The sequence below is a fragment of the Halichoerus grypus genome, chromosome 5, assembly GCF_964656455.1.
Source record: "Halichoerus grypus chromosome 5, mHalGry1.hap1.1, whole genome shotgun sequence".
Taxonomy (NCBI): domain Eukaryota; kingdom Metazoa; phylum Chordata; class Mammalia; order Carnivora; family Phocidae; genus Halichoerus; species Halichoerus grypus.
In genome coordinates, this window is record NC_135716.1 from 161,786,904 (window position 1) to 161,809,184 (window position 22,281).

The 22,281-nt window shown below is 52.0% G+C and overlaps 1 protein-coding gene across 1 annotated transcript in view; it reads right to left on the reverse strand.

Moving 5' to 3' along the window:
• Positions 1-415: 415 nt before the first annotated feature.
• C5H1orf94 (chromosome 5 C1orf94 homolog) overlaps positions 416-22,281 on the reverse strand; it is a 40,338-nt gene continuing 18,472 nt past the window's right edge. Inside the window, exons 2-7 of the mRNA XM_036065281.2 lie at positions 19,009-19,694; positions 15,854-16,114; positions 14,644-14,819; positions 10,215-10,292; positions 6,459-6,655; positions 416-795 (exon numbers count right to left, since the gene is read on the reverse strand). Coding sequence (XP_035921174.1) covers positions 720-795; positions 6,459-6,655; positions 10,215-10,292; positions 14,644-14,819; positions 15,854-16,114; positions 19,009-19,694 — 1,474 coding nt within the window. The 3' untranslated portion in view covers positions 416-719. The remainder of the gene's footprint in view (positions 796-6,458; positions 6,656-10,214; positions 10,293-14,643; positions 14,820-15,853; positions 16,115-19,008; positions 19,695-22,281) is intronic.

Consider the following 22,281-nt stretch of genomic DNA (forward strand, 5'->3'; position numbering starts at 1 on the left):
TTAGGATTGTTTTTGGAATTGATTTCCAGGTCACATTTTCCCATCTTGTGTCCAAGAGAGATTTTTTTTTCCCCTATAAAACAGCTCCCTGAGGAGGGTGCTTTACTTTTACGTCCGCTCCTGAGATGCAGGAACTAGGATGTTGAGAAGTGAGTGGGTCACAGAAGAGAAGAGGTAAGTCCTTACGTTTATGACCCCTGGGGTCCCATATTTAGACAGCAGCGCTTTGAGGACTCCAGCCTGTGGTCTCTTGTCATGTCCTGGGTTAATGCTGTGTCTGGTCATTGGGGGAAATAAGCAGTGAAGATGACACAGAGCATGATAAAAATAAGCAGGCACACTCCATTTCAAGCAGCTCACACTTTTATCATAAAATACAAACTTTCTATAATAAGTGTCTTATTTCTATTTTACCAACAACAACAAAAACAAAAATTACTCATGTATCAGCTAAATACAGGTGCATATGTGGTTGAGCAGGTGAGTATGAATATGAGGGAGGTGCGTGTGCAGTGAACAGTGTGTGGTGTGTGTGAGAGGGGCTGTGTGTGTGAGAGAGTTGGTCAATAGATGAGTCTGGTCTTGCTGTTTTCTGCCTGTGACCTGGTCGGAACCTTGGCTTTCCAAACCTCAGGCCACGCTATTACAGAATCCAGAGTTCCAGAGCCCTTAGCCCTGACCCAAGGGCTAAGGCAGGAGGAGGGAGGAGAAAAGATCATCTAAAAATTTATGCCATTCCCACTGGAGGAAAAATACGGGCTGTTCATCACGGGCCCGCCAGCCGTCGAGCCAAACCTGGAAGAGAAAGAAGATGGACATTGTGATGGAACTCCTGATGTTAGCAGAGATATTAGGAAAAGTACTGTGTTAATTTTGTGGCTGTCAAGGACTAGAAAGATCATGACAGGCTTGGAGGCTACATGCTTTAGCATAATAAAAAAGCTTCAGCTCTGGAAAAATAAAATATTAAAATGATACAATTGGAGGACAATAAAGAGCTTCTTCTGCCACTTCCTTAGGACAAGGAGCCCTTGGCAGCCTGTAGGGAGGCTGCCTCTATGGGCCCAGTGCCCTCTCCTTCTCCAGGACCACACCGCAGGGAGCCTCTCTGGATCTGAGCACCTTACCTGTGGGCCTAAAGCCATTCTACCTGCCTGAGAGGACCAGGTGTGTCCTTCAGGAATTCCACAACATTACGGAACTCAAGCCCATGTCCCAGTGTGAAATCCCAGAGTCTAGACAATCCCAGGGCTCCCTCTCCCCTTATCAGCACCAAGCTAAGTCAGGCTCGCCCTTTCAACACCAGTTCAAGGAATAAGTGTTGAGACATCACTGCATGCCTGGAACTTTGCTTAGATCCTCAAGGAAGGAAGGGCTGAGAGCATTTGAACCTCACCTTCCAAGCGTAGAAATACGCACACTTCTGCTTTTTCCCCCCGGCACCACTGCCATGCATCCTTCAAAAGAGAGTTCAAAAGCCATCTCCTCTGTGACCTCTTCCCTGACCTCTCCAGATGGAATCATTTACTCACACTTCTGGGATCCTATAGCAATTTCTTCACCCATCTGCTAGGATGCTTTGAATGAATGGGAACGGAGCTCAGTACAAATCGCAGCAGAGCAAATGGCTAGATTTAGTCTAATCCAGGGATTCTCGGTCCCTTTTCAGCTGGGCAGATGCATATTACAGAAGATGTTCACGTTCACCACACCCTCCCGTGAATTAATGAAACACAAAAAGGGAGGGGGAGGGAAGAAGCGATGGGAACAAACCACCGCATTAATTTGTAATGACTCAGCTGGTGTCGTATCTCTCGCTCGCTCTAAGTGTCATGGGTAAGCTAGGCTTTGGGTTGGTTTGATTCCCTTTCTCATTATATAAATTCCAGGAGAGCAGGGACATTATCTGGACTGTTTGCCATTTTATGCCCAGAGCCCAGCCCAGGACCTGGCACAAGGGAGGTGCCTCATAAATAAGAATGCTGGCTGTAATCCCACCTCTTCTTCCCTCTTTCGAAACTCGTACTGGAAAAGAACTGATTAAAAGTCATGTTATTACAGGGATACCCTGGATTCCGCTCTGATTTACAAAATAAAAACCGGAACACGTTACTTCAGCATTTAATAATTCTTGGTAACAAATGACTCAGGACACACTTCATATCTGATTGCCACGCCCCACGTATCTAGGCCATTCAGGTTGGGAACTTCTGATGGGTTCACCTGCCAAGGGCATGGTCTGGACAGGATGTCCACTAGAAGGCCAGGAGGAGAGGCAACTCCATGGACTAGAGTTATCAAGGAGTGCTTCCTGGAGGAAGAGGAAAAGCTTGAACTCGCTTGAGCATGGTGAACTATCCCGGTTTGCCTGCAACAGCTTCTACACTGGCATTTCCAATGTGATTATTATTGGTGCTCCTTTCAAGTCTCAAGCTTGTTATTGTTTGGAAGATAAATTGCATGATTATCCTGCCCCATGAATGTATGTAATTGATTGGCAGAGGGAGGGGAGAGCTTGGCTCCTACCTCTCCCTCTTCATATAGCTGAGTCTCTTGGTTTGCTTCTTTGCTCCTGACCCTGCTTGTCTCCCCAGCTACACCCTCCCCCAATGCCCTTGCATGATTCCTGCCCAGTGCAGCCTCTTCTAGACCTGCTTCGCCCACATCACTGGGAACCCCGGACACCACTGCTTACTCCATACTCACTGCGTCCCAGCCAGCAGGGCCTACGTCGTTCTGTGATCTCTCCCTCTCCCCCAGGAAACACTTCCTCCCCTGGCCTCCTGTACTCCACACTCACCTATTTCTTCTCTCACCCCACTAACACTCCCTCTTAGATCCTCTGCTGGGTCCTCCACATCTCCCCAAGCTCCCTATATGTAGGAGGCCCAGGGCTCAGACCTTGGGCCTCATCTCTTCTCCATGCACACATACTCCCTGGGCAATCTCATCCCATCCCGTGCCTTTAAATATCATCTATATGCTAATGACTCCCAAATTTATATCGCCAGCCCCAGCCTCTCCTCTGAGTCCCAGACTCACATATCCACCTGCCTGTCAACAGCCCCGCTCATATGTTTAACAGGCATCTCAAACTTTGCATATCCAAAACCAAACTCCATCAACAGACCCTTCACTAGTCATCTTGACCTTAGTATTTTGTTTAATTTTTTTAATTTTAAAGATTTTATTTATTTATTTGAGAGAGCGAGCAAGAGAGTGAGCGAGAGAGAGCACGAGTGGGGGGAAGGGCGGAGGGAGAAGCAGACTCCCCGCTGAGCAGGGAGCCCGATGGATGCAGGGCTCAATCCCTGGACTCCAGGATCATGACCTGAGCCGAAGGCAGCCGCCTAACCAACTGAGCCACCCAGGCGCCCTTGACCTTAGTATTTTGGCATTGCCACTTGTTCAAATAAAAAATCAGAGAATCATGCTTGACTTCTCTCCCTTTCCACATCCTGCCATCATCAAGTCCTGTCAATTCAATCAAGAAAATACTCCAGATTTTTTCACTTATCTCCTTCCCACAGTCTCTGCCCTAGTCTACACCGCCAGCATCTTTATTTATTTATTTATTTGTTTGTTTGTTTTAGAGAGAAAGAGAGCAGGGGGGAGGAGCAGAAGGGGAGGGGCAGAGGGGGAGGGAGAGGGACAAGCAGGCTCTGCACCAAACAGGGAGCCCAACGCAGGGCTCAATGAGGGGCTCAATCCCAAGACCCTGCGATCAGGACCTGAGACCTGAGCTGAAATCAGGAGTCGGATGCTCAGCTGACTGCGCGCCCCAGGCGCCCCCCACCAGCACCTCTTGCTCCAACAGCTGTCAGGGCTCCTATCCTGCGTCCCTGCATGAGCCCTGTGGTCCAGGCTCCGTACATTGGCCAAAGCCACCTCCTTTAGCCAGAGAAGTAGAACATGTCCTCAGCAGTGTAAGAGCTTTAATAGCTTCCCACTGCTCTTAAAAGAAAACTCCTCACCATGCCCACCAGGCCCTATCTAGTTCGGCCCTGCTTCGTCTCTGATTTCAATTCCACTCATTCCCTCTCCTACTCACTGTGCTCCAGCCACATTCCCCCCCTCGGGGGCCGCTGCCCAGAGTGCTCCTCGCCCGTGTCTATTCTCTCATTTCACTCAGATCTCGGCTCAAGAGACATCCCTTCATTCTCTCGCTCCTTACCCCCTGCACCTGACATGTGTGCTGCTTGTTTATTTCTTCCCCTGGAATGAGAGAAGGAAATTCTTTTCCTTGTTCCTTCCCTCCAGGAAACGCTGCCTAGAACAAATCATCCTTTAGGGGGACATGGGCCTGCACCCCGCCCCCTTGCCTCACTTTTCTGACTTCACTCTCAGGCCACCAGGCCACCTGCTGACCACTCCTCCCCCACGTCACTGTCCTCCTGTGCAGGGCCCAGGCTCTCTCCCACTTCCCAGACAGCTCCTTCCTCAGCCTCTTGCTCACGCTTTTCCCCTCCCTGCCCCTCTGCAGACAGCCAGAGACCAGGCGTGCACCCTCCGCTCTTCGGCTCCCAATCGGTGCTTTGCACCTGCTGACTGATGAGACCTTGCAGCCACACCCCCTCCCCAGCACGGCCAGTTCTGGCTCCTGCAGTCTGGCCTCCCTTGGGCCCAGCATCATGGTACGGAATGGGAAGTTGTTGGGTGCAGGTCGTCTGTCTTGATTCCGCTGCTGTCTTGTATAGTCTCACCCCCAAGGGAGGTGAGACCCTCCGCTCCAGACTCTACAGTCACCTCCAGGCTGCACCCTGTCTCGCGTCCTACTTCCGCCCCTCCAGCCCATCCATGCACTCCAGTGTGCACAGATCTGCATTGGGTCCCAGGCCTACCAGTCAGAGCCTTTAATATCCAAGCCCAACCTCCCTTTCTAATCCTATTTTCCACCTTTTTCAGGGATAAATTGAAAACTTCAAGCAGACACCTTTGTTCCCCAGGCCTTAAGCCTGCCACACACTTCCCCTCTAGGGCTGGACCCTCCTCCAACTGTGCTCCCTGGAACCTCCCCACCCTGCAGGCCACCCAGCAGGGGTGCTCCCTCTGTCCTTGGGCCACTTGGATGGTCCTCACTTTCTGCCAGCACGAGGTTGCGCCCACATCTCATCCACTCTCAGCCTCTGAAGGGAGGAACCGTGTCCTAGTCATCTGTGGGTCCCCCGCAGACTACATTCATATTAACCACATGATTTAACACAGCTTTCCAGGGTGGGTTGGATAAAATGCACCCTGATATGCTGTACAAGAAAAGGGAAGAAAAGAGGGGGAAGGAGGAAAGGAGGAAGGAAGGGGAGAAGGAAGGAAAGGAAAAGAGAAAAAAAGGAAAGAAAAGGGGTTGTGGATTTCATGTTCAAGTAACACTATCGACCACCCCCGTGAACGTTTTCTATGCACCTTAAGAAATTAAATGATCTGAGAATTCCAACAGTTAAGAAACCTGTTTATCTTTGTTTCTCACAGCTTTTCCTGAACAGATCCGACTCTGGAAACCTCTTTCTAACATGTAATCCTTTTACAAGGCATTCAGGCGAAACACTGACAGAAAGGATGAGAGTTTGGGGACACCCACGTGACGTCACACTGAAGGTCAGTGGCGGGGGGCTGGACAGGAAGGGAATCCATGTCAGGCTGGGGAATTTGTCCCTCATCTTATCAGCTGAGTTTCTCCAGCTGGGGCACACGTTCCCCCGGGGTGTATGGAGACTCAGATCGTCAGGAGGGACGCGGCGCCGCCTGCCTCTCGGAGCAGGAATATGAGCTGAAGGTTGGGTGGGTGGGAATGAGCGGCTGTGTGTTGTTCTTTCGAGACAATGAACATTAATTTATGGTGGACCAGCATGTAAAACTTGTGTGGAATTTTCAGCTAAAATGTTGAGTTTGTGTTGGCTGCTTGCTGCGAAGTCCCTGTCCTCTGCTGTTTGGGGCCCTTTGGTGGAAAAGCGTGAGCAGCCATGATAAGCCGCGGAAGTCTCTTCCGCGGGGCCTGTTACAAAGTCAATGGGATGTTGGCGAGATTAGCCTGGGAAGGAGCTCAGGCTGCAGTAACTGGGGGGAGAGAGCTCTAAGAAGATTACCTGGCCGTGTCCTGTTGTAAACCAAGCAAACGGGTAAAGGCAGATGCGTCATGCTCCGCCACCTGCCACCTGCTAAAGACAGTGTACCTGTCGTCCACTGCCAACTGGGCAGCTACGTTTCTGCAGCCAGGCTGTGGGGACCCAGCCCCATCATGGGCCTACAACAGCGGCCCAGCAAACCCTGGACCAGCCTCACCTCCATACCAGGTCCATCCAGGACCCACATAGCCCCCCGACAGGCACAGGGCCCCTCCCTCCCTTCAGCCACGGAGCATATGTACCAAGAACATGCCAGCGAGGCTCTCCCAGCATGCCCCCTCCCCTCCCCAGCAGCTTTCTGGATACAGGGTGGACTTCCTGTGTGGGTTGAGGACTCACCCGTATGCCTGGGAGACCAGGTACTGTGACCCATCTCCTGCCATGGGGGAAGGGTCTCGGGGGTTGGTGGACAGCTTTGGAGGTGTCCTCTGAGGGTACGGATAGTTGGGCTGGACGAAGGGGATGTAGCTCAGCAGGGGAGTGTAGGAAGAGCGGAAAATCTGCTGTCCCATCTGCTGTGGATTGTACGGCGTCACCTGCAGGTCAGAGATAAGAGAGGGACTGGGTCCAGCAGAGCCCACTGCTTCCAAACCTTACAGTTCCTGGCTCTAAGCCCAACCCCAGCACCCCCCCTCAGGCCCTGTGCCCCTCAGTCACTGTGGGTGTAAAGACGGCACCATGTTGGGTTGGCAAAAGCCCAGGGCTCAGCTTCTGTATCTGACTGGCAAGATACTTAGTTTATCTGAGCCTCGGTTTCCTCATCTGTAGAATGGGCAAACACTCCCTTCACTGTATGGAGACTGAGTCAGTTGATAAAAGCAAAGAAACTGGTGCATAACAAATAGCAAATAAATTTTATTTCCATTCCCGGCCCTGCCTCCCTACTTCTTCCTCCGTCAATAACCATCCCAAAAGCCCTTGTTCATTTTTAAGTCTTTTACTACCTCAAAAAAAAAAAAAAAGCTGTTGAGATTTATACATCCCTGGCTTCTACCTCAGGATCTCAATACACTCCAAGTCCAAGACAGCCCGGCTCAGTGGAAATGCCGGCCCGGTGACGGGGCTGTCCTGTGTCTGCACTGCCCGCTGGGGCAGCTGCCAGCCCCCCGTGGCTATTGCCGACCACTTGAATGGTGACTGCTGTGAATGAGGAACTGAATTGTATATTTGACTTAATTTTAATTGATTTAAATGTAAGAAGCCACACGGGGCTGCTAGTGGTTACAGTACTGTACAGTGTGAGTCTAGGAGAAAGGGCAGGAAAGGGCAAAGAGATTCAGCTCAGGGAAAATCAGGAACTCACTGGGGTTTTGGACACTACCCAGATTTGACTCCCGCTAAGAACCTGGGGTCCCGCTATCTGGCCCTTGACAGACCAAGGATCCCGTCTGTCTTATCTACTGATATCTTCTCAGCCCCAAGACAGAGCCTGGCACATAGTAGCTGCTCAATAAACATATGCTAAATGAATGAATGCAAGAAAGAAAGAGAGAGGAAGAGGAGAGAGGAAAAAAGAGGCCACTAATTGTCTTCTTGAATACCCAAACTGACGGGGAGCTCATTACATTTCAGGCACTGTATTCTACCACTGACAGCTCCAAATGTCAGAAAACCCTCTCTTGTATGGAGCTGACATCCATCCTCCTGGATGCTGATGGGAGTTTCCGTCAAAACTGGGGAAACGTCTGGGCTTCCTCTTTAAAAGCAAGAGTCTGGGGTCCGAGGCATGCAGGGATTCAGCACACTGACAGCCCTCTCTCACCCTGCATGTCCTTATCTAATTAAAAAAAAAAATCACAAAAGCTAGGGCTTATTGAGAGCTTAGGGCAGGCCAGGCTCTTCCTATGGATTCTCTCATTTAAACTCCAAACAGCTTGTGAGGCAGGACCACTACTCTTCCCATTCTAGAGATGAGGAAATGAGGTTCAGAGAAGTTAACCTTGCACAGTAAGTGCTCCAAGTGTCTGAATTGCAGTCGGAACCCCCAAGGCCTGGTGCCTGTGCCCCTTTATGGCACCTCTACACCTGTTCCCTCGAGAAGCCCGAGCCCCTTCCTCTGGACCCTCTCCATGTCTCCTCCAGGGGAAAGGAAGGACCTGGTGATGCTGGACATGAGCCCCCAAACCCCATGATGATGAGCTAAAGGTCCAAAAGAGCCAAGAGCTCACAGAGAGAACCCAGGAAGGCACCTCCTTCCAGGACAGAGGCAGAAAGAGGAGAAAATCCCCCTGGTTTTCTTGGAGGTAGGGGGCCAGCAGAGGCCCGGACCTGAAAGGGGACTGACAGGAAAGAGGAGATGCAGGTCCTGGAGCTCATGCAAGCCTTCTTTAGGGATGTGTCCCTAACTACGTGTAAATGATAAACACCATAAAACAGCTGTGTATGCTGCTCGGGAACCACCTCCAGGATATACTTTGCTGACAAAAGTAATGATAGATCAGTGTGCCCAGAAAGCCACATATGTATAAAATGTTTGTATAAATAGGTGCCACTGGAAAGAGACTGAACGAACCAGCAACAGCGACTGCCTCTGAGATTTTTTTATTTTGTACCATGTTCTATTACTTTTTCAGATACACACACATACATGAGGTGGTCTCAACATGCTGCCTCTGGGGCTAGATGGACGTATTGCTGTTTGTGGGGTGGGGGTGACTGGTGGAGATCCCATGAGCCAGACTCTCTCTCATCTCTCTATTCTTCTTGAGGATGCAGAGCCCCTACTGCTAGAAAAGCAGCTCTGGCCCATGTAATAAAGTAGCCTATACCTATGGGCTCTTCTCTACCCTCTGGAACATTCCAACATACTTCAGGTCAGAGGTACAGTTTGCTCCCTGGGGGTGGGGGACGGGGCAGAAAAGAGGCCAAGGAGTGTGAGTCTGAGTGTGGGGTCTGTCCATCTGTGTGTGAGCGGGGCAAGACCAGCCTGGGGACACAGTGCGGTGTCAGTCTCTCCCCTCACACCTCCATGTCTGCCCCAAGACTTTCAATATCTCTGGATACACATGTGCGTGCAGCTTAGCGGCATGCATATACCTACATCTTCCTTTGTATCTCTGTGAGTGCGTATCTGTCTCTGCTGCTTTATTTTGTGTGTAAGAGGCAGTAAGCCATGGTCATTGGCAGCATGGACTCTGAAGCTAGGCTGCCCAAGGTCAGACCCCAATTCTGCCATCGTGTAGTCTTCAAGCAGATACCCACTCCTGGCCTACCCATGGAAGTGGGGGTGCCAGATTTAGCACACGAACAAACAAAAAGACCTCCAGTTAGGTTTGAACTTCAGGTAAACAGCAAATCATTTTTTCATATAACTAGGGCCCATGCAATATTTGGGACTTCCTTATACCAAGACTTTATTCACCATCTACCTGAAGTCTAACTGGATGTCTTACATTTTAACTGACAAACTGACACGGAAGGAGATGACTCCCCAGCCCCACCGAAGCCGGGCAAAACCACGTGATTTTCCTTGGCCAGTGGAAGGCAGGTGCACACTGCCATGTGCTAACTCCAAGCTGAGGTTCTCAGAAGCAGTTGGCGTTTCTGCTCACCCTTCCCGCACTCCCGTCATCCACCGCGGCAGGAGCAAAAGCTACTGCATCGTCAACATGGTCCCCAAAGGGAGACACATGAAGCAGGCTTGAACCCAATCCCAGACCAGCTCCACCAACCCATAGACTTGTGAAGGAAAACTCAGTATTGTTGAAAATCTCTGAGATATTGAAGCTGTCTGTTGCCACAGCAAAAGCTAACTGGTATGCTAACTTTAGGACCTTACGCACGTTATTGAATCTCTCTGTGCCTCAGTTTCTTCATCTCTAACCTATTCCACAGGGTGGCCATGAAGTTCATGCAGGTAAAGCCCTTAGAGAGGGACTGCGACGCAGCGAGGGCCATGGAGGTGTCAGCATTTAGCACCTGGGGACACGGGTTTCTTTCCACATGCATATTGGCCTTTGTGTCTGTTCTCTGGGGCCAAGGGCGGGCCAGAAAGTCTGGCCAGTGACCTGCTGGACCAGGACGAGGAAGCCGATGTCCTTCTGACCTGAAGGCCTTCGTGGAGCTGGGACCGAGGGGAGGAGGTTGTCTGCTCACCTGTCGGGAGTAACAGCCCAGCTGGGGGGGCAGGGCCTGCTGGTAGGGCATCCTGGCTGTGCGCTGTGGGTACAGGCCCTGCGGGGAGAAGGGACAGGCTCAGCACGGCGGGGCAAAGGGCTCCCTGCCAGAGAGCAGCAGCTGCTCCGCCCAGCTTCCCGCTCACAACGCCTGGATTGCCAGCCTGCCCGAGGCCGGCCCACCACGCTGCTGGCCAGACCCACCCGTTGCCTGGGCAGCCACCAGGCTGAGCAAGTGCAACTCACACTGCACAGGAAGCCCCTGCTGAGCAGGATTCACAGCCTTTCCAGGGAGCATTTCAGGTAAAACCTTGAGGGACCTGATTGCCTCTTGAATCCCAGATCTGCCCCCTTGGTGGCTGTGTGACCTTGGGAAAGTTGCTTCACTTCTCTGAGCCTCTTTTCCCTTGTCTATAAAATTATGTGTGTTCAAACCGCGAAGGTCGGTGAAGGTAGCCCAATTATCTTTGTTGCTATCTATACCTTTTTCTTAAGTGCCTTTCCCCAAACTCCATTCCTGCCCCAAGACCTGAGGTATCGATGTGCCTCTGTGTGTGTGTGTGTGTGTGTGCGTCTGCGTGTGTTGGTTCGCATCCATGTTTATTTAAGCACATCAACACGTGTGCTTCCATTTGCGTCCCCAGCTGTGTGTTTCGGGGAATTCGTTTGGGCCTCTGCTGCCGCGTGTCTATGTGCCCACACACACCTGTGTCTGCGCCTTATGACGAGGACTGGCAGGAAGATAAACGGGTTCGTGCGTCTAAAGGGCCTAGAACCGAGCCCAGCACGTAGTAAGGATTCTGCGGATGTTAGCTATTTGCAGCATCTCACCGCTCCCCCACCTTGAAGAGGTGGTCAGGCAGTTCACCCAAATGGGAAGTAGAACCTTGATTCAGAACTCTGTCTGGGGCGGCCTCGGGCGCCCATGTGTACACACACACGCACACGCACACACACGCACACACAACCAGCTTCTGGGGCTGGGGTCCGATCATAGCCCCTCCAGGCTCAGACTGCCTCTACCTGCCAATTCAGAGTTATCTCCTAAGACACAGCTCAAAGCACCCCTCAGGCCAGTATGTCTTTCCAGAAGATTCCAAACCCCGAGATGGTGCCCCCATTCTGGACTCAGCCTGTGCCAGTGATCAAAGTGTTGATGGCTGCCACTGTGCCCTTGATGACTTCCTCAGCGCCCATGGGCTCCTCATCAAAGGCTGCGGAGTCCGTGATATGGGGCCCCACCTACCATGTCCCCAAGTGTACGCATCCTCTAGAACCTCCCCTGGCTCTCTGCTCCCGGGCGACTGACAGAGACCGCGGTCAGGCCGCTCCCACTTCCACCAGCCCCTTCACCTGCAACCGGAGCAGCTGCTCCCCTTTTCTCCAAGCCCTGCAGCCCTGGGGCAACCCCACTCACCGCCATGACCACAGCCTGGTCTCTGCGCCCCCCGCCATGGCCTGAACCTGAACAGAGCAGTCAGACAGGGCCCGCCTGGCTGGCCCCACGCATGGCGAGCTCCGAGGCCAGGTTCTGCGTGCCCCTCTCCCTCCCCATCAGCCTGGGCTCTGCGGTGCACGGCCAGCTCCCCCAGGCCACCGTCCTCCCCACGCCTGGGCTGGGCTGCCCCTGGGGCCTGTGGAAGACAAACAGCCGCCTGTCCCTGCTCCATCCTGGACGGATTTTCAGGAGACAGTACCACATGCAACAGTATGAGTAGTACACTCGCCGACTTTGAGGACATTCCTAGTTGTTCAAATTGCAATTCTGCAATTCTGTAAAATCACAAACAAGGGTAAATAAACATCCATTCTTTTTTGCTTGAGGTCACGGCCCCTTTCTACCTTCCCTCCTTAACTGGGAACAGAGTTCCTTTACGCCAAGCAGCCCAGGAGCCTCCAGATCTCCTGGGTGCTGCAGACTTAGTTTTCCATGGCTCTGCATCGCTCCACAGTGGAGCTCTGAGTAAATTGGATTTGGGACCTCATCTTTATTCTGAACGCCACGCAAGGAAAGACTAGGATAGACCATTCCCTGTTTCTCCTCTCTGTCTCCTCAAGGTCTGTGCAGCTCCCTGACCCTGTTTCCTAGGAAGACCAGGGCTGAATAATAATAAAAACCAACATCTATATCATACTTTAGACTTTGCAAATCCCTTTCTCACCCATAGACTCAATTAACCTTACAACCGAGTCAAGTACAGGCCACGCTGCTGCTGCTGCTAATTATTATGAGCCCATTTCACGAGTGAGGGAAGGAGGGCTCAGAGCCTTTAGCTAACTTTAGCTTGTCCAGAGCCACACAGCTTTAAGCAGCAGATTTCTTTAAACGCAAGTCTGCCAATTCCAAAACCTGCATTCTTTTTATTACGTCAGGCCCCTTGATGGGCCGTCTCAAAGCTGGATGGCATTATGAAATCATGAGAAGCTTCGAGAAGGTAAATTGCCCTGTTCTCCATCGCTCCCTGGGAGGGTCAGTTTCTCCAGCAGAGGCCAGGAAGCCTTAGAGGCAGCCGTGTGCTGCAAACGCCAGCATCTCTGAAAACAAAGGAGCTTCGTGCTCAGATAATATGGTCAAATCTCACTCCCTCCAAAAAGTCAAGCCAGAAGCAGTTGACATAGCAAGGAGCTATTATCTCTCCGCTGTTTATAACGCAAGCCAGCAAGCATCCACTTTATACACTGAGCTCCAAGTGCACTTAGAGTGAATCGGTTTACACTGCATAAAATTATGCAGCTGCTTCCCTTTCAGAGGCTGGGTGCACAAAGTGCAGGTCTCCGATCTGTGCCTGACGTGTGCTGGACTCCGAGCACTCAGTCATCTTTGAATGCCCTCGCCTGGCCGATACTCGGCCTGTGGTTAGGGTGGAGCAAAGGTTTTTAAATTACTTAAATGAACAAGTAAACACATAAATAAAAACGAACACGTTGGTGAGTAGGTGAATAAAGGACTGAATAATGAAGGAGCAAACACAAAAACGCCAGGGTGAGGAGTACTAGAGAAGAGGTTGGTGAATGGATAAGGGCGAGAACAGGGCACTTTGCTCAAGACCTGGGTAAGGACGAGACAGACACGGGGCTGATGCATGCTGGCCTCCCCCTCCCTCATGCTTCCTGACAGCCCCAGCCCAAGGCTCTCCATCTTGCAGGGGGAGGGGGTGGGCCCTTGTCCTCTTTAGCAAAAAAACAAACAAAAAGCCTTGAAAACAAAACATCAGAGAGAAAGACAGAGACTTTGCTAAACTCCGTGAGCTTCTGTTTAAGCTTCTGGGGCTAAGTCTGGTGGTCCAGCTCAGAGAGGCTCTGTGTGGTGTAGAGAAGATCCACCTTCTGCGCAGGGGACACCTAAGCCCTAAGGCTTGCCGCTCTGTTGTAAAGGAAGAAATGCACAGAGACCGGACAAGATGATTTGCAGGTGTATTGTCTTCTCTGTGTGCCTTCTCCATGCTTTGCTGGGCCAGCCGGGGGCAGCAGGCCCCCAAGGACCTGGGTGTACAAGTTGGTGTGTCTTGCCCATATACCTACGTGCCATTCTGGAGAGGAGCTGGGGCAGGGGATTCCAGAAACTCTCAATAGGCCTATGATGCTTAGCCAGAAGACTAAGCAATCTCAGATGCTGAGCACCTTTCCTGGAGAAACTGAGCACTACCTACAGGGACTGTTGAAGTTGTTGAATTAGGCTAAGGTTTAAACCAGAGTGGACACTGATTTGATTTTTTTTTTCCCTCCTTCTGCCCAGTGGGCGGCAGCTCTTAAGGGAGATTGACTTAAATAGACAAACTAAAGAAACTACATTTTCCTGCATAAATAAGTTCCGTGAGTAAAATTTCCAGCCCTGCTCCTCGTGTTGCACCATCCCTTTGTGTCTGGTCACTAATTCCCTTTAGGTTAAGAGCCCAAGATCTGGAATGTGCGCCAGGCCACCTGAGCTGGAACAAGCTGAGACTATTCAGATGTCGTTTAAATAAGGTGGCCATATAGTTTGGCATCCACACCAGGACACTTGAGAGTGAAAAGGGGGTGCTTTTAATAATGTTGGGACAAAAGACCAAAACCGGGACTGTCCCAAGTACTCTAGGACACATGTCATCTAACTCTAAAGGAAGTCATAGCAGGTGGGTGGGAAACAAGGACTGTGCCCTCCTCTTCTGCTGGGAGCCCAAGCACTTCACCAGCCGACACTAGCAAAGCACATACACAGCACAGAGTGAGCTGGATTTTGGACAATGGAAAATTTAAGAGAGTGTGTGTGTGTGTGTGTGTGTGTGTGTGTGTACCAAGTAGTTGGTCTGATGTGGCCACAGTGAAGAAAATAACAAGTCTAAGGCCTCTTTGTGAATTAGGCTCCCTGCAAACCACCACTCCTCCGTGGCTGGAACCTGGGGAGCCAGGCCCGGGACCCACTCACTCACCTGGTACTGTGCGAAGGTGGAGTGATTTGCGAACACGGGCGGAGGCGGATAGTTCAGGTTGAGCAAGAGCGGCTGGTTCAGGGTGGCTGAGGTCAAGGCTGTAGCAAAGCGTGGGGTGAAAACATTCCCTGTGTACTTGAGGTTGCACTTGTCGGCCGCCGTCACAGGTGGGTTAACTGTGAGTCACAGGAGAGGTAGAGCGTCTCAGTGATTGAGGAAGGAAGAGGCCAGCAGACCCTCAGCACCATGACTACCCCGGGATTCATGTTCTCGGATGTCAGGTCCTTTAAGCTCCAAGAGGGCTCTTCAAAGTGGGGGTGACTTTCCAACTATAGGAAAACATCGTTAGCACACACCTGGCCAATTTGGAAGAGGTGTGCATCCCAGCATGGGCTGGCTTAGAGTTCTTTCTCCATCATGCACTAGTAAAGGAGGTGGTTTAGCAAGAGAAAACAATAAACCAGGACGCTAGGGCTATAGCTCAGCTATGTAGAAAACCAAATGCTTTTCAGTGCTTTACAAGAATCCAGTTTTATACCAACAATTGCTCTGCCGTTGGAGTTCATTCTTACCAAATTATTAAGGCAGCCCCCTGAGGACATATACTTGGCGACACTGAGGACCCTACCCAGGTTGTTTTATCTATACTGGCAACATTTTTTAAAAAATCTTCAACATTATATAATTGACACGGTATGACCCCAAATTAGTCTGAATGAATGAGATCTGGTTGGGTTGTTCTAGGATATGAATCCCAGACTCTCTTCCTCTGGTAAATGTCCTGTGCTTCCAGAGTCAGAGATGGGACCTCAACTTCCCCTTAGGGGCATCTTTTTGGACAAAGGAGGTTTGGCTGAAACAGTTGTAGGGAGAGAAAGCAGGGACATGAATAATCTCAGTGTAGAAATAATCTGAAGCATGGATTTTTCTTTGGCTTGAGCAACTTGAGCGGATACGATGTATGCTGGCTCGGGGCTGTATTCAAACTGACCACTGAAATTCACCCGTATTTCTCTAGCAGTTGTACTCCTGATAAGGGACGTGGGAGAGAGTCATTTCTCCCATTTTGAGTTTAAAAACTGACGCCCAGAGAAAGCCAGTGACTTGCCCATGGACGAGGCAGCCATTTGGCGGCAGAGCCATCATAGGTCTATTGAGAGTTTCTGGAATCCCTTCCTCTACAGACTCCCCCCAGGCAGGGTCAACTTACGTTTCAGCTCCAGCCCATCCACCTCCACTTTGCTGCGAAGCTTTAGCTGCGTGCTTGGGTTTTTGGCGGCCCCAAGAAACTCATAGAGCAGGTTCTTCTCGGCTGGCCACGCAGGCTTCTTGGCTGGTAGGGCCATGGACGTGGAGCCCACTGGGTCACTGCACCCTTCCTCACCACACGTGTCCTTCCGGCTCTGGGGCCACTGACTGAGAAAGAGGCTCTCTCGACCCTTGGTTGGCTCCTTGGCACCAGAGTTCCATTCTACAGCAGGAGGGAAACTGAGTCAATGGCTTTGGGAAGCCACGTGCTGGATGCAAGGAGCACTGTCTTGTGGACAAAGCAACAGGTCCTCCCTAGCACACACTTGGGGCTCAAACCACTCTGGGGTCTCCCTCCCAGCCCAAGCCAGTCCTAGTCTTCTCCCTGACACCTTCACGGACCACTGCCCATTGCAGCCTTCCCCTCTCATGCATGCGTACATGGGTCCGTCCATCCATCCATCCATCCATCCTCCCTTCCTTCCATCCAGACTTCTTTCCTTCCAATTACCTTTCTTTTCTTCTCTCCCTTTCTTTCCTCCCTCCCCTTTTCCCTGCTTTCTTTCCTTTTTACCTTTTTTCTTTCCTCTCTCCCTCTTTTTGTTTCTCCCTTCCCTCTATCCATCCACAGCGCCAATCTTGGGATACAGAGCTGCTTTCAGCCCCGCCTCCCCGGCTCCATGGGGGAGGCTCATGTTCCTATAGAACACGTGGCCTAGCTGAGGTCCGGCCCCTCACCGTGGACTCTACTCCTGCTTTGTTGCTCACGGGTGATCCAGCCCGTTTGTCAGCACCAGGCCCTGACCTGACTACTGAGGACACTGATGAGTCAGAGCCAGACTCAGCCCTGCAGGAGCTCACAACAAGGAGGGAGAGAGAGACAGACCCAGAAATAGCTCCAGGGCAAGGCAGATGGGGACCGTGAGGTGACAGAGGGACACAGTGGGAGAAGAGGGTGGCTGAGACGGCTTCTATCGGAGAGGGTCAGAGGGTTTCCAGAAGGAATTGGGCCTTCCGGGAGGCCTTCCGTCCAGGAGTACGGGGAGATGGCGCAGCAGGTGTGGGCATCAGCGAGACAGGGTGAGTGCATGTCCCCCCAGTGCGTGCGGTGGGGGTCAGGCCCGGGTCTCTCTGCAAACAGACGGAGTGGTCCCCTGGTGTGAGGACGCTGCCTGGACCATCCCAATACCCTCTACAGCAGTGATTTTTCACCTAGATTTCCCTTTGAGCAAAGGGACTCGTTCTTCAAACAAAATTAACTATGGGCGAAATTGTATATATGTGGGTTTGTTTGTTTTTAAGGCAATGTCTGGTTGAAGCCACGCTCTTCACTCCTTTCCCAGCCTGGAGGCTTTGCGGGTCTCCACGGAGTTTGGCTGGGAAATCGCGCTGGATGCACAGCAAGCACCTCGGATCGTTCCCATAGCGGCTGGACCAGAGGACCTGTGCCTAGTGTCACCTGTTGGGAATGGATCTGATCCCTCCAGCATGTGCCCCCACTGCAGCCCTGTGGTCTTGTGGCTGAGTCTGGACAAGACTGGGCCTACCTTCCTAGCACCATCCCAGCGAAGGGAAGAGTGCTCTAGCCTGAGCCAATTTAGAAGAAAATGACATTTTTAGCAAAACATGTCCCTAGAGTCTCTTCCAAGAGTTTCTCTGGTTGCCAAGTTTAGCCCCCAGCCAGTGTGCTGAAATAACAGTACCCACTAATAATAGCCCTTTCCCCAGAGACCCAACACACCTGCAGTCTCTCACATACCTCCCGTTGCCTTGAACACGCCTGCCACTCATTCGACTTCAAAGCTCCCTCTTCCAACGTCTGTGTACACAGACACACACACACACGTTCTTGCCTGTCGTTCCTCTCCCTCACTTAACATGTGCACAACGATGCACACAAGATGGATACACACAGACCCATACACACAGACACACTCAGATGCACCCACACCCACATTTTCTCTAACGAACACATCTAGACCTATAAAATTTCCTTTCGCACACCTTTGCCCACACATCGATACACAGAGACAAACACACACAGTGGGGAGGGTGGGTGGGACAGGACCACCTCCAAGCCTGCAGCCCCATCCCTCAGAGAGCTCTCCAGGCTTCCTTCCTGGAGAAGGCGGTGGCAGGAAAGTCCCACCCTCCGGGCAGGGCTCAGCCCTCACAGACACAGCTCCCAAAAAGCGCACTGGGTCCCAGAGGCCTTCCCAGGACCCAGAGTCCAGGTTGCTGTCCCCAGCTCTGATTCCTCGGCCTTCCCACAATGTTCCAGAACACAGAACATGCACCTCTTTTATTAAGGAGATGGATTTTGCCCTCCCAACACAGCATCTCAGTTATCCATCCATGCTCACAGCCTGGGGGTGATTTTTCTTTTGGTTGACGTATGATGATCAACTCTCCTAAAGACTGCTGACTGTAGGCAAATGCCTCTGCCTTGGAACCGTCCAGTCTGAGTGGCTGGATCAGAACAGGCACAACATGCAGAACCTGGAGGTGGGGTGAGGGGAACTTGGGAGGTGGCTGGGCTTTTGGGAAAGGGTAAGGACTCCTCAGTTAGCAGGTGGAAATGCACTGTTCTGAGGCTCAGGAGTCCCAGGGAACAAGTCCAGGCCAACAGTCTGAATGGCACGTGGAGAGTTTGCACGTTCACCCCTAGGACCCGGAGGGAGGACCAGTCGTCGTGATCAGAACCGGTGCCTCCATCGGAATGACCCCAGCTGCTAATCACATTTCTCTCCTCCTATCCAGCTTAAAGTCCCCATGCTGCAGTTTCAGCTGGGGTAAATGCTTCCTTCAATGTGCTCTGGATACCTGGATTCAAAACATGAGCCAGTTACCACATGTGCCTGTATCTCTTCTCAAAGTGCATTGGGATCCAGGCCACTGTGTTTACTCACATAAGCCGTGTCCCCATACATGGGCATCCAGCAGAGGGGGCCTGTAAGTGCTGAAAACAGCCTGCACTTGGGAACTGCACACATCAGAGAGACCACCCTGTCCTACTCTGCTAAAGATCCTGCATGCCCCTGCTGCAGCCCTGATTGGCTTTCTGGTAGGTTCCTCCCTGCAGGCCCACTCACTAGCCCTGTTCCCAACCACACTCACGCATTAAGAGGTGCCTCTCCATGGCGGAGTCAGCCTCGGGCTTGGAGCAGATCTTGGCAAACACCGGGAGCTGCCTCTTCTGAGCAGGGAGCTCAGGGAGCTTGTCAGGGGGTGCGGGAGGCGGGGGCGGCAGCAGGAGGAAGGGGCCCAGCCCCGTGGCTTCCCTGGGTCCCAGGCCGCTGAACATGCTGTTCTGCAGGAAGTCCTTGATGACCCTCGTCTCCTCCAGCACCATCTTGTTGTCAGGAATCCTGGTTGCCTCTGTGGACTTCAGTGGGAACTGGGCCAGGAGCCTGTTGATTTCCGAGTTGGAGGCACCCAGGATGTGGCCCCCATCCTCTGTCCCCTTGACACTCTTGACCTTGGCAGCACGCAGAATGCCTGTGACTGTAGACATGACAGAGTCGCAGTCCTGCCGGCTGCTGATCATGGACACGGCCACCTTCGGCTCCAGAAGTGTGTCGGCGGCAATGATGGTGGTTCCAGGGTACTCACTGCTGTTTGCCACCGGAGGAGGGGCGAGGAGGCAGGGAGCCGGCTGTCTGGGCCCCTCGGGGGAAATGCCAGGTGCCTCCAGCTCCCCTGAGCTCTCTGTGACTAAGATGAGGTGCTCTTTGGTCAGGCTCAAGAACTCCTGCTCCACCAACAGGGAGATCTCATCTTTGTCACGGCTGAGCTCCAGAGCTCTGCAAACAGGTCAAAAAGAGGGGCTTTAGTGCCAGCTCACTTGGGGAGGGCGGGGGAGGTTGGGGGCTCTGTGGCAGGCCCCAGGCCCCAGGGAGAGGGGATGGAGAGAACACATCTCCAGGTAAAAGAAACCTACTGCTTTCTCAGGAGATAAAATGGACAAGCAGTGGATTCCCAAGATGTTTCTATGCCAGGCCAGCAGGACCAGCACCAAGAGCACAGGTCTGGGAATCGGGAATCGGGGTCCTCTCCAGATACTCCATCTTGCTGAATGAGCTGAGCTTTAATTTCAGTCCATCCCTCCCTGTTCTGTTGTGCCCAGGACCTGACGCAATGAAAGACCAGCCACATCGGGGCCAGGAGTTGAGTCAACAGCTCTGAGCATGCAGGCCAGAGTGCTGGGGCTGAGCCCCGGGACTAGACAGCTGGACTCATGCCCTGGCTCCCTCACTTCCCCACTGTGACCCTGGGCAGGTTGCTCAGCATCTCTGTGCCCTGTCTCCTCATCTGGTCAACAAGAATAACAGACATGTGCAAAGCACTTTGGACAGGGTCTAGCACAGTTGGTAAGGGTGATCTAAGGTGTGACAGCCTGGCTGGATCCTGGAGTCCACATTGTGGCCCCGTGGGTGGATACCTGTGTTTCCCCCCTGGCTGGCACGGCCTTCTGACCAGATCACGGCCTCTGGACTGAACCCCACTTCCTGGGAGCAGGAGCAGCTGCTTGGGGACTGCACTGATTCCCAAGCATCTCCCTGTACCCACACACTGGCCTCTACCTGCACCTCCAATCCTGGGCCCCAGCTGGACGCTTGATGGTCAACACCAGCCCGATGGGGCCGATTCGGACCACAGACTCTAGGCTGCTGCTTGCTGGCTCTTTCCAGGTGTGGGAGAGGATGACAATCCTGCCGGCCTGGTGTCCTTGGCAAAGGGGCACCTTCCTCCCTGGCACCACCAGAAGGACCGTGGTGACCTAGCTTAAAATCATCTGCTCTCTGTATTTGATGGGCTCCCATAAAAAGTAGATGAGGTGGTCTACAAAGAGCATTCTGGAAACTGCTCAATGCCCCTGGGGGAGGGTGGTGAAGACAATGAAGAAGGGGCAAGAGGAAGATGAAAAGTGCCCACGAGCGGTGTTTTGCGTGGGGGAGGCCTGGTGCACACTCCTACTCTGACAGGTCCTCCCCAGGGCTCAGCAAGTCCCTCGAGCAGGGACCATGAATCCTGCCAGTAGGGATGTGCCTTCCTCGTAATGCTCTTTGTGTTTGAGCTCATATAGCCTCATGCGTGCGCAGGAGCAAATGCACACACTTGTGGGTGTGTTTGATGCACACACCCATACAGGCACAAAACGACTCATGCGTCACCACCCCCACACGCTGAGCCAGAGAAAAAGTCACTGTATTGGACAACCACTCAGAACGGGCACAAGCGACAGTCCCCGGGGCTTCCAGCTGCGCCAGGCGTTACCCCCTTAGTTGCTGGGTCCTCGTGAGGCCCAGGGTGTCCTGGGAAAGAAGGTGGGTGGCCAGGGCCCTTGGGAAACACAGGGAAGAGCATGTCACTACTCTACCAACTGAGCCAGCATCCCTCCTGGTCACCAGCCCCACAGGAGACCTCAGCAGACTTAGAAGCAGAGAGGGGCCAGGAGAAAGCAGACTCCAGCCAATCAGACCAGGGTCTCCATCAGGCACTACTGCCTATTTCATGTCAGACCCTGGAACCTCAGGGCCTCCCCTGTAGCCTGGGCATGACACCTGAACCACGGGTGTGACACCAGGGTGAGAATGTGGGGAGGTGATCTGGGTGCGAGCTCGGCATGTGTCGGCTGGGAGCTCTGGAGGGTGGCATCGCTGCAGAGAGATGGGGCCATCTTCCACTCTGGCTTTCTCATTCCTTCCATTCTCTCCTCTCCCCCTTCCCCCTCCTCCCTGCCCTCTCCCATTCCCTTCCTTTCCTCCGTCCCATGTCTAGACTTCAGCTATAAATAGGACCCACTCTCACGGCTGTGTCCCTGCGAACAATCAGAATAAAGAGACCCCCCTTCTTCCTCTTCATCATCATCCTCAAAGGGAACAGGTGAATCTCGAGTTACAGAAACCAGACATTTGAAGGATCAGTTTTTGACTCACCCTTCTACAAAAAAAAAAAAAAAAAAAAAAACTTGCAAAGCAAGCTATACACCAATAGATTTTTTTTTATAAAGACCTACTACAATTATATCAATTTTAAAACATTGTGATAATGGTATTGTGGTTTATACTGAACAAAAAAAAAAATGAGTCCTTATCTCTTAGAGGTAGATAAAATTACGTCTAAGATATTCTTTAAACTTAATCCAGCAGGGGTGGACGGAAGATGGGGGCATAAATGAAACAAGATGGCCATGCGTTGGCCATCACTAAAACTGTGTGAGCGATAGGTATGTGGGTTCATCACGTACTATTGGCTCTACTTTTGGCTGGGTGTGTGTGTTTTTAAATAAAAATGTTACACAATAGATGCACATAGGAAAAGTCTCACCACTTGAATCATCTCAAGTACAAACTCCGAGGAGAAATCAAAGCAGATTCTAAAAGACCC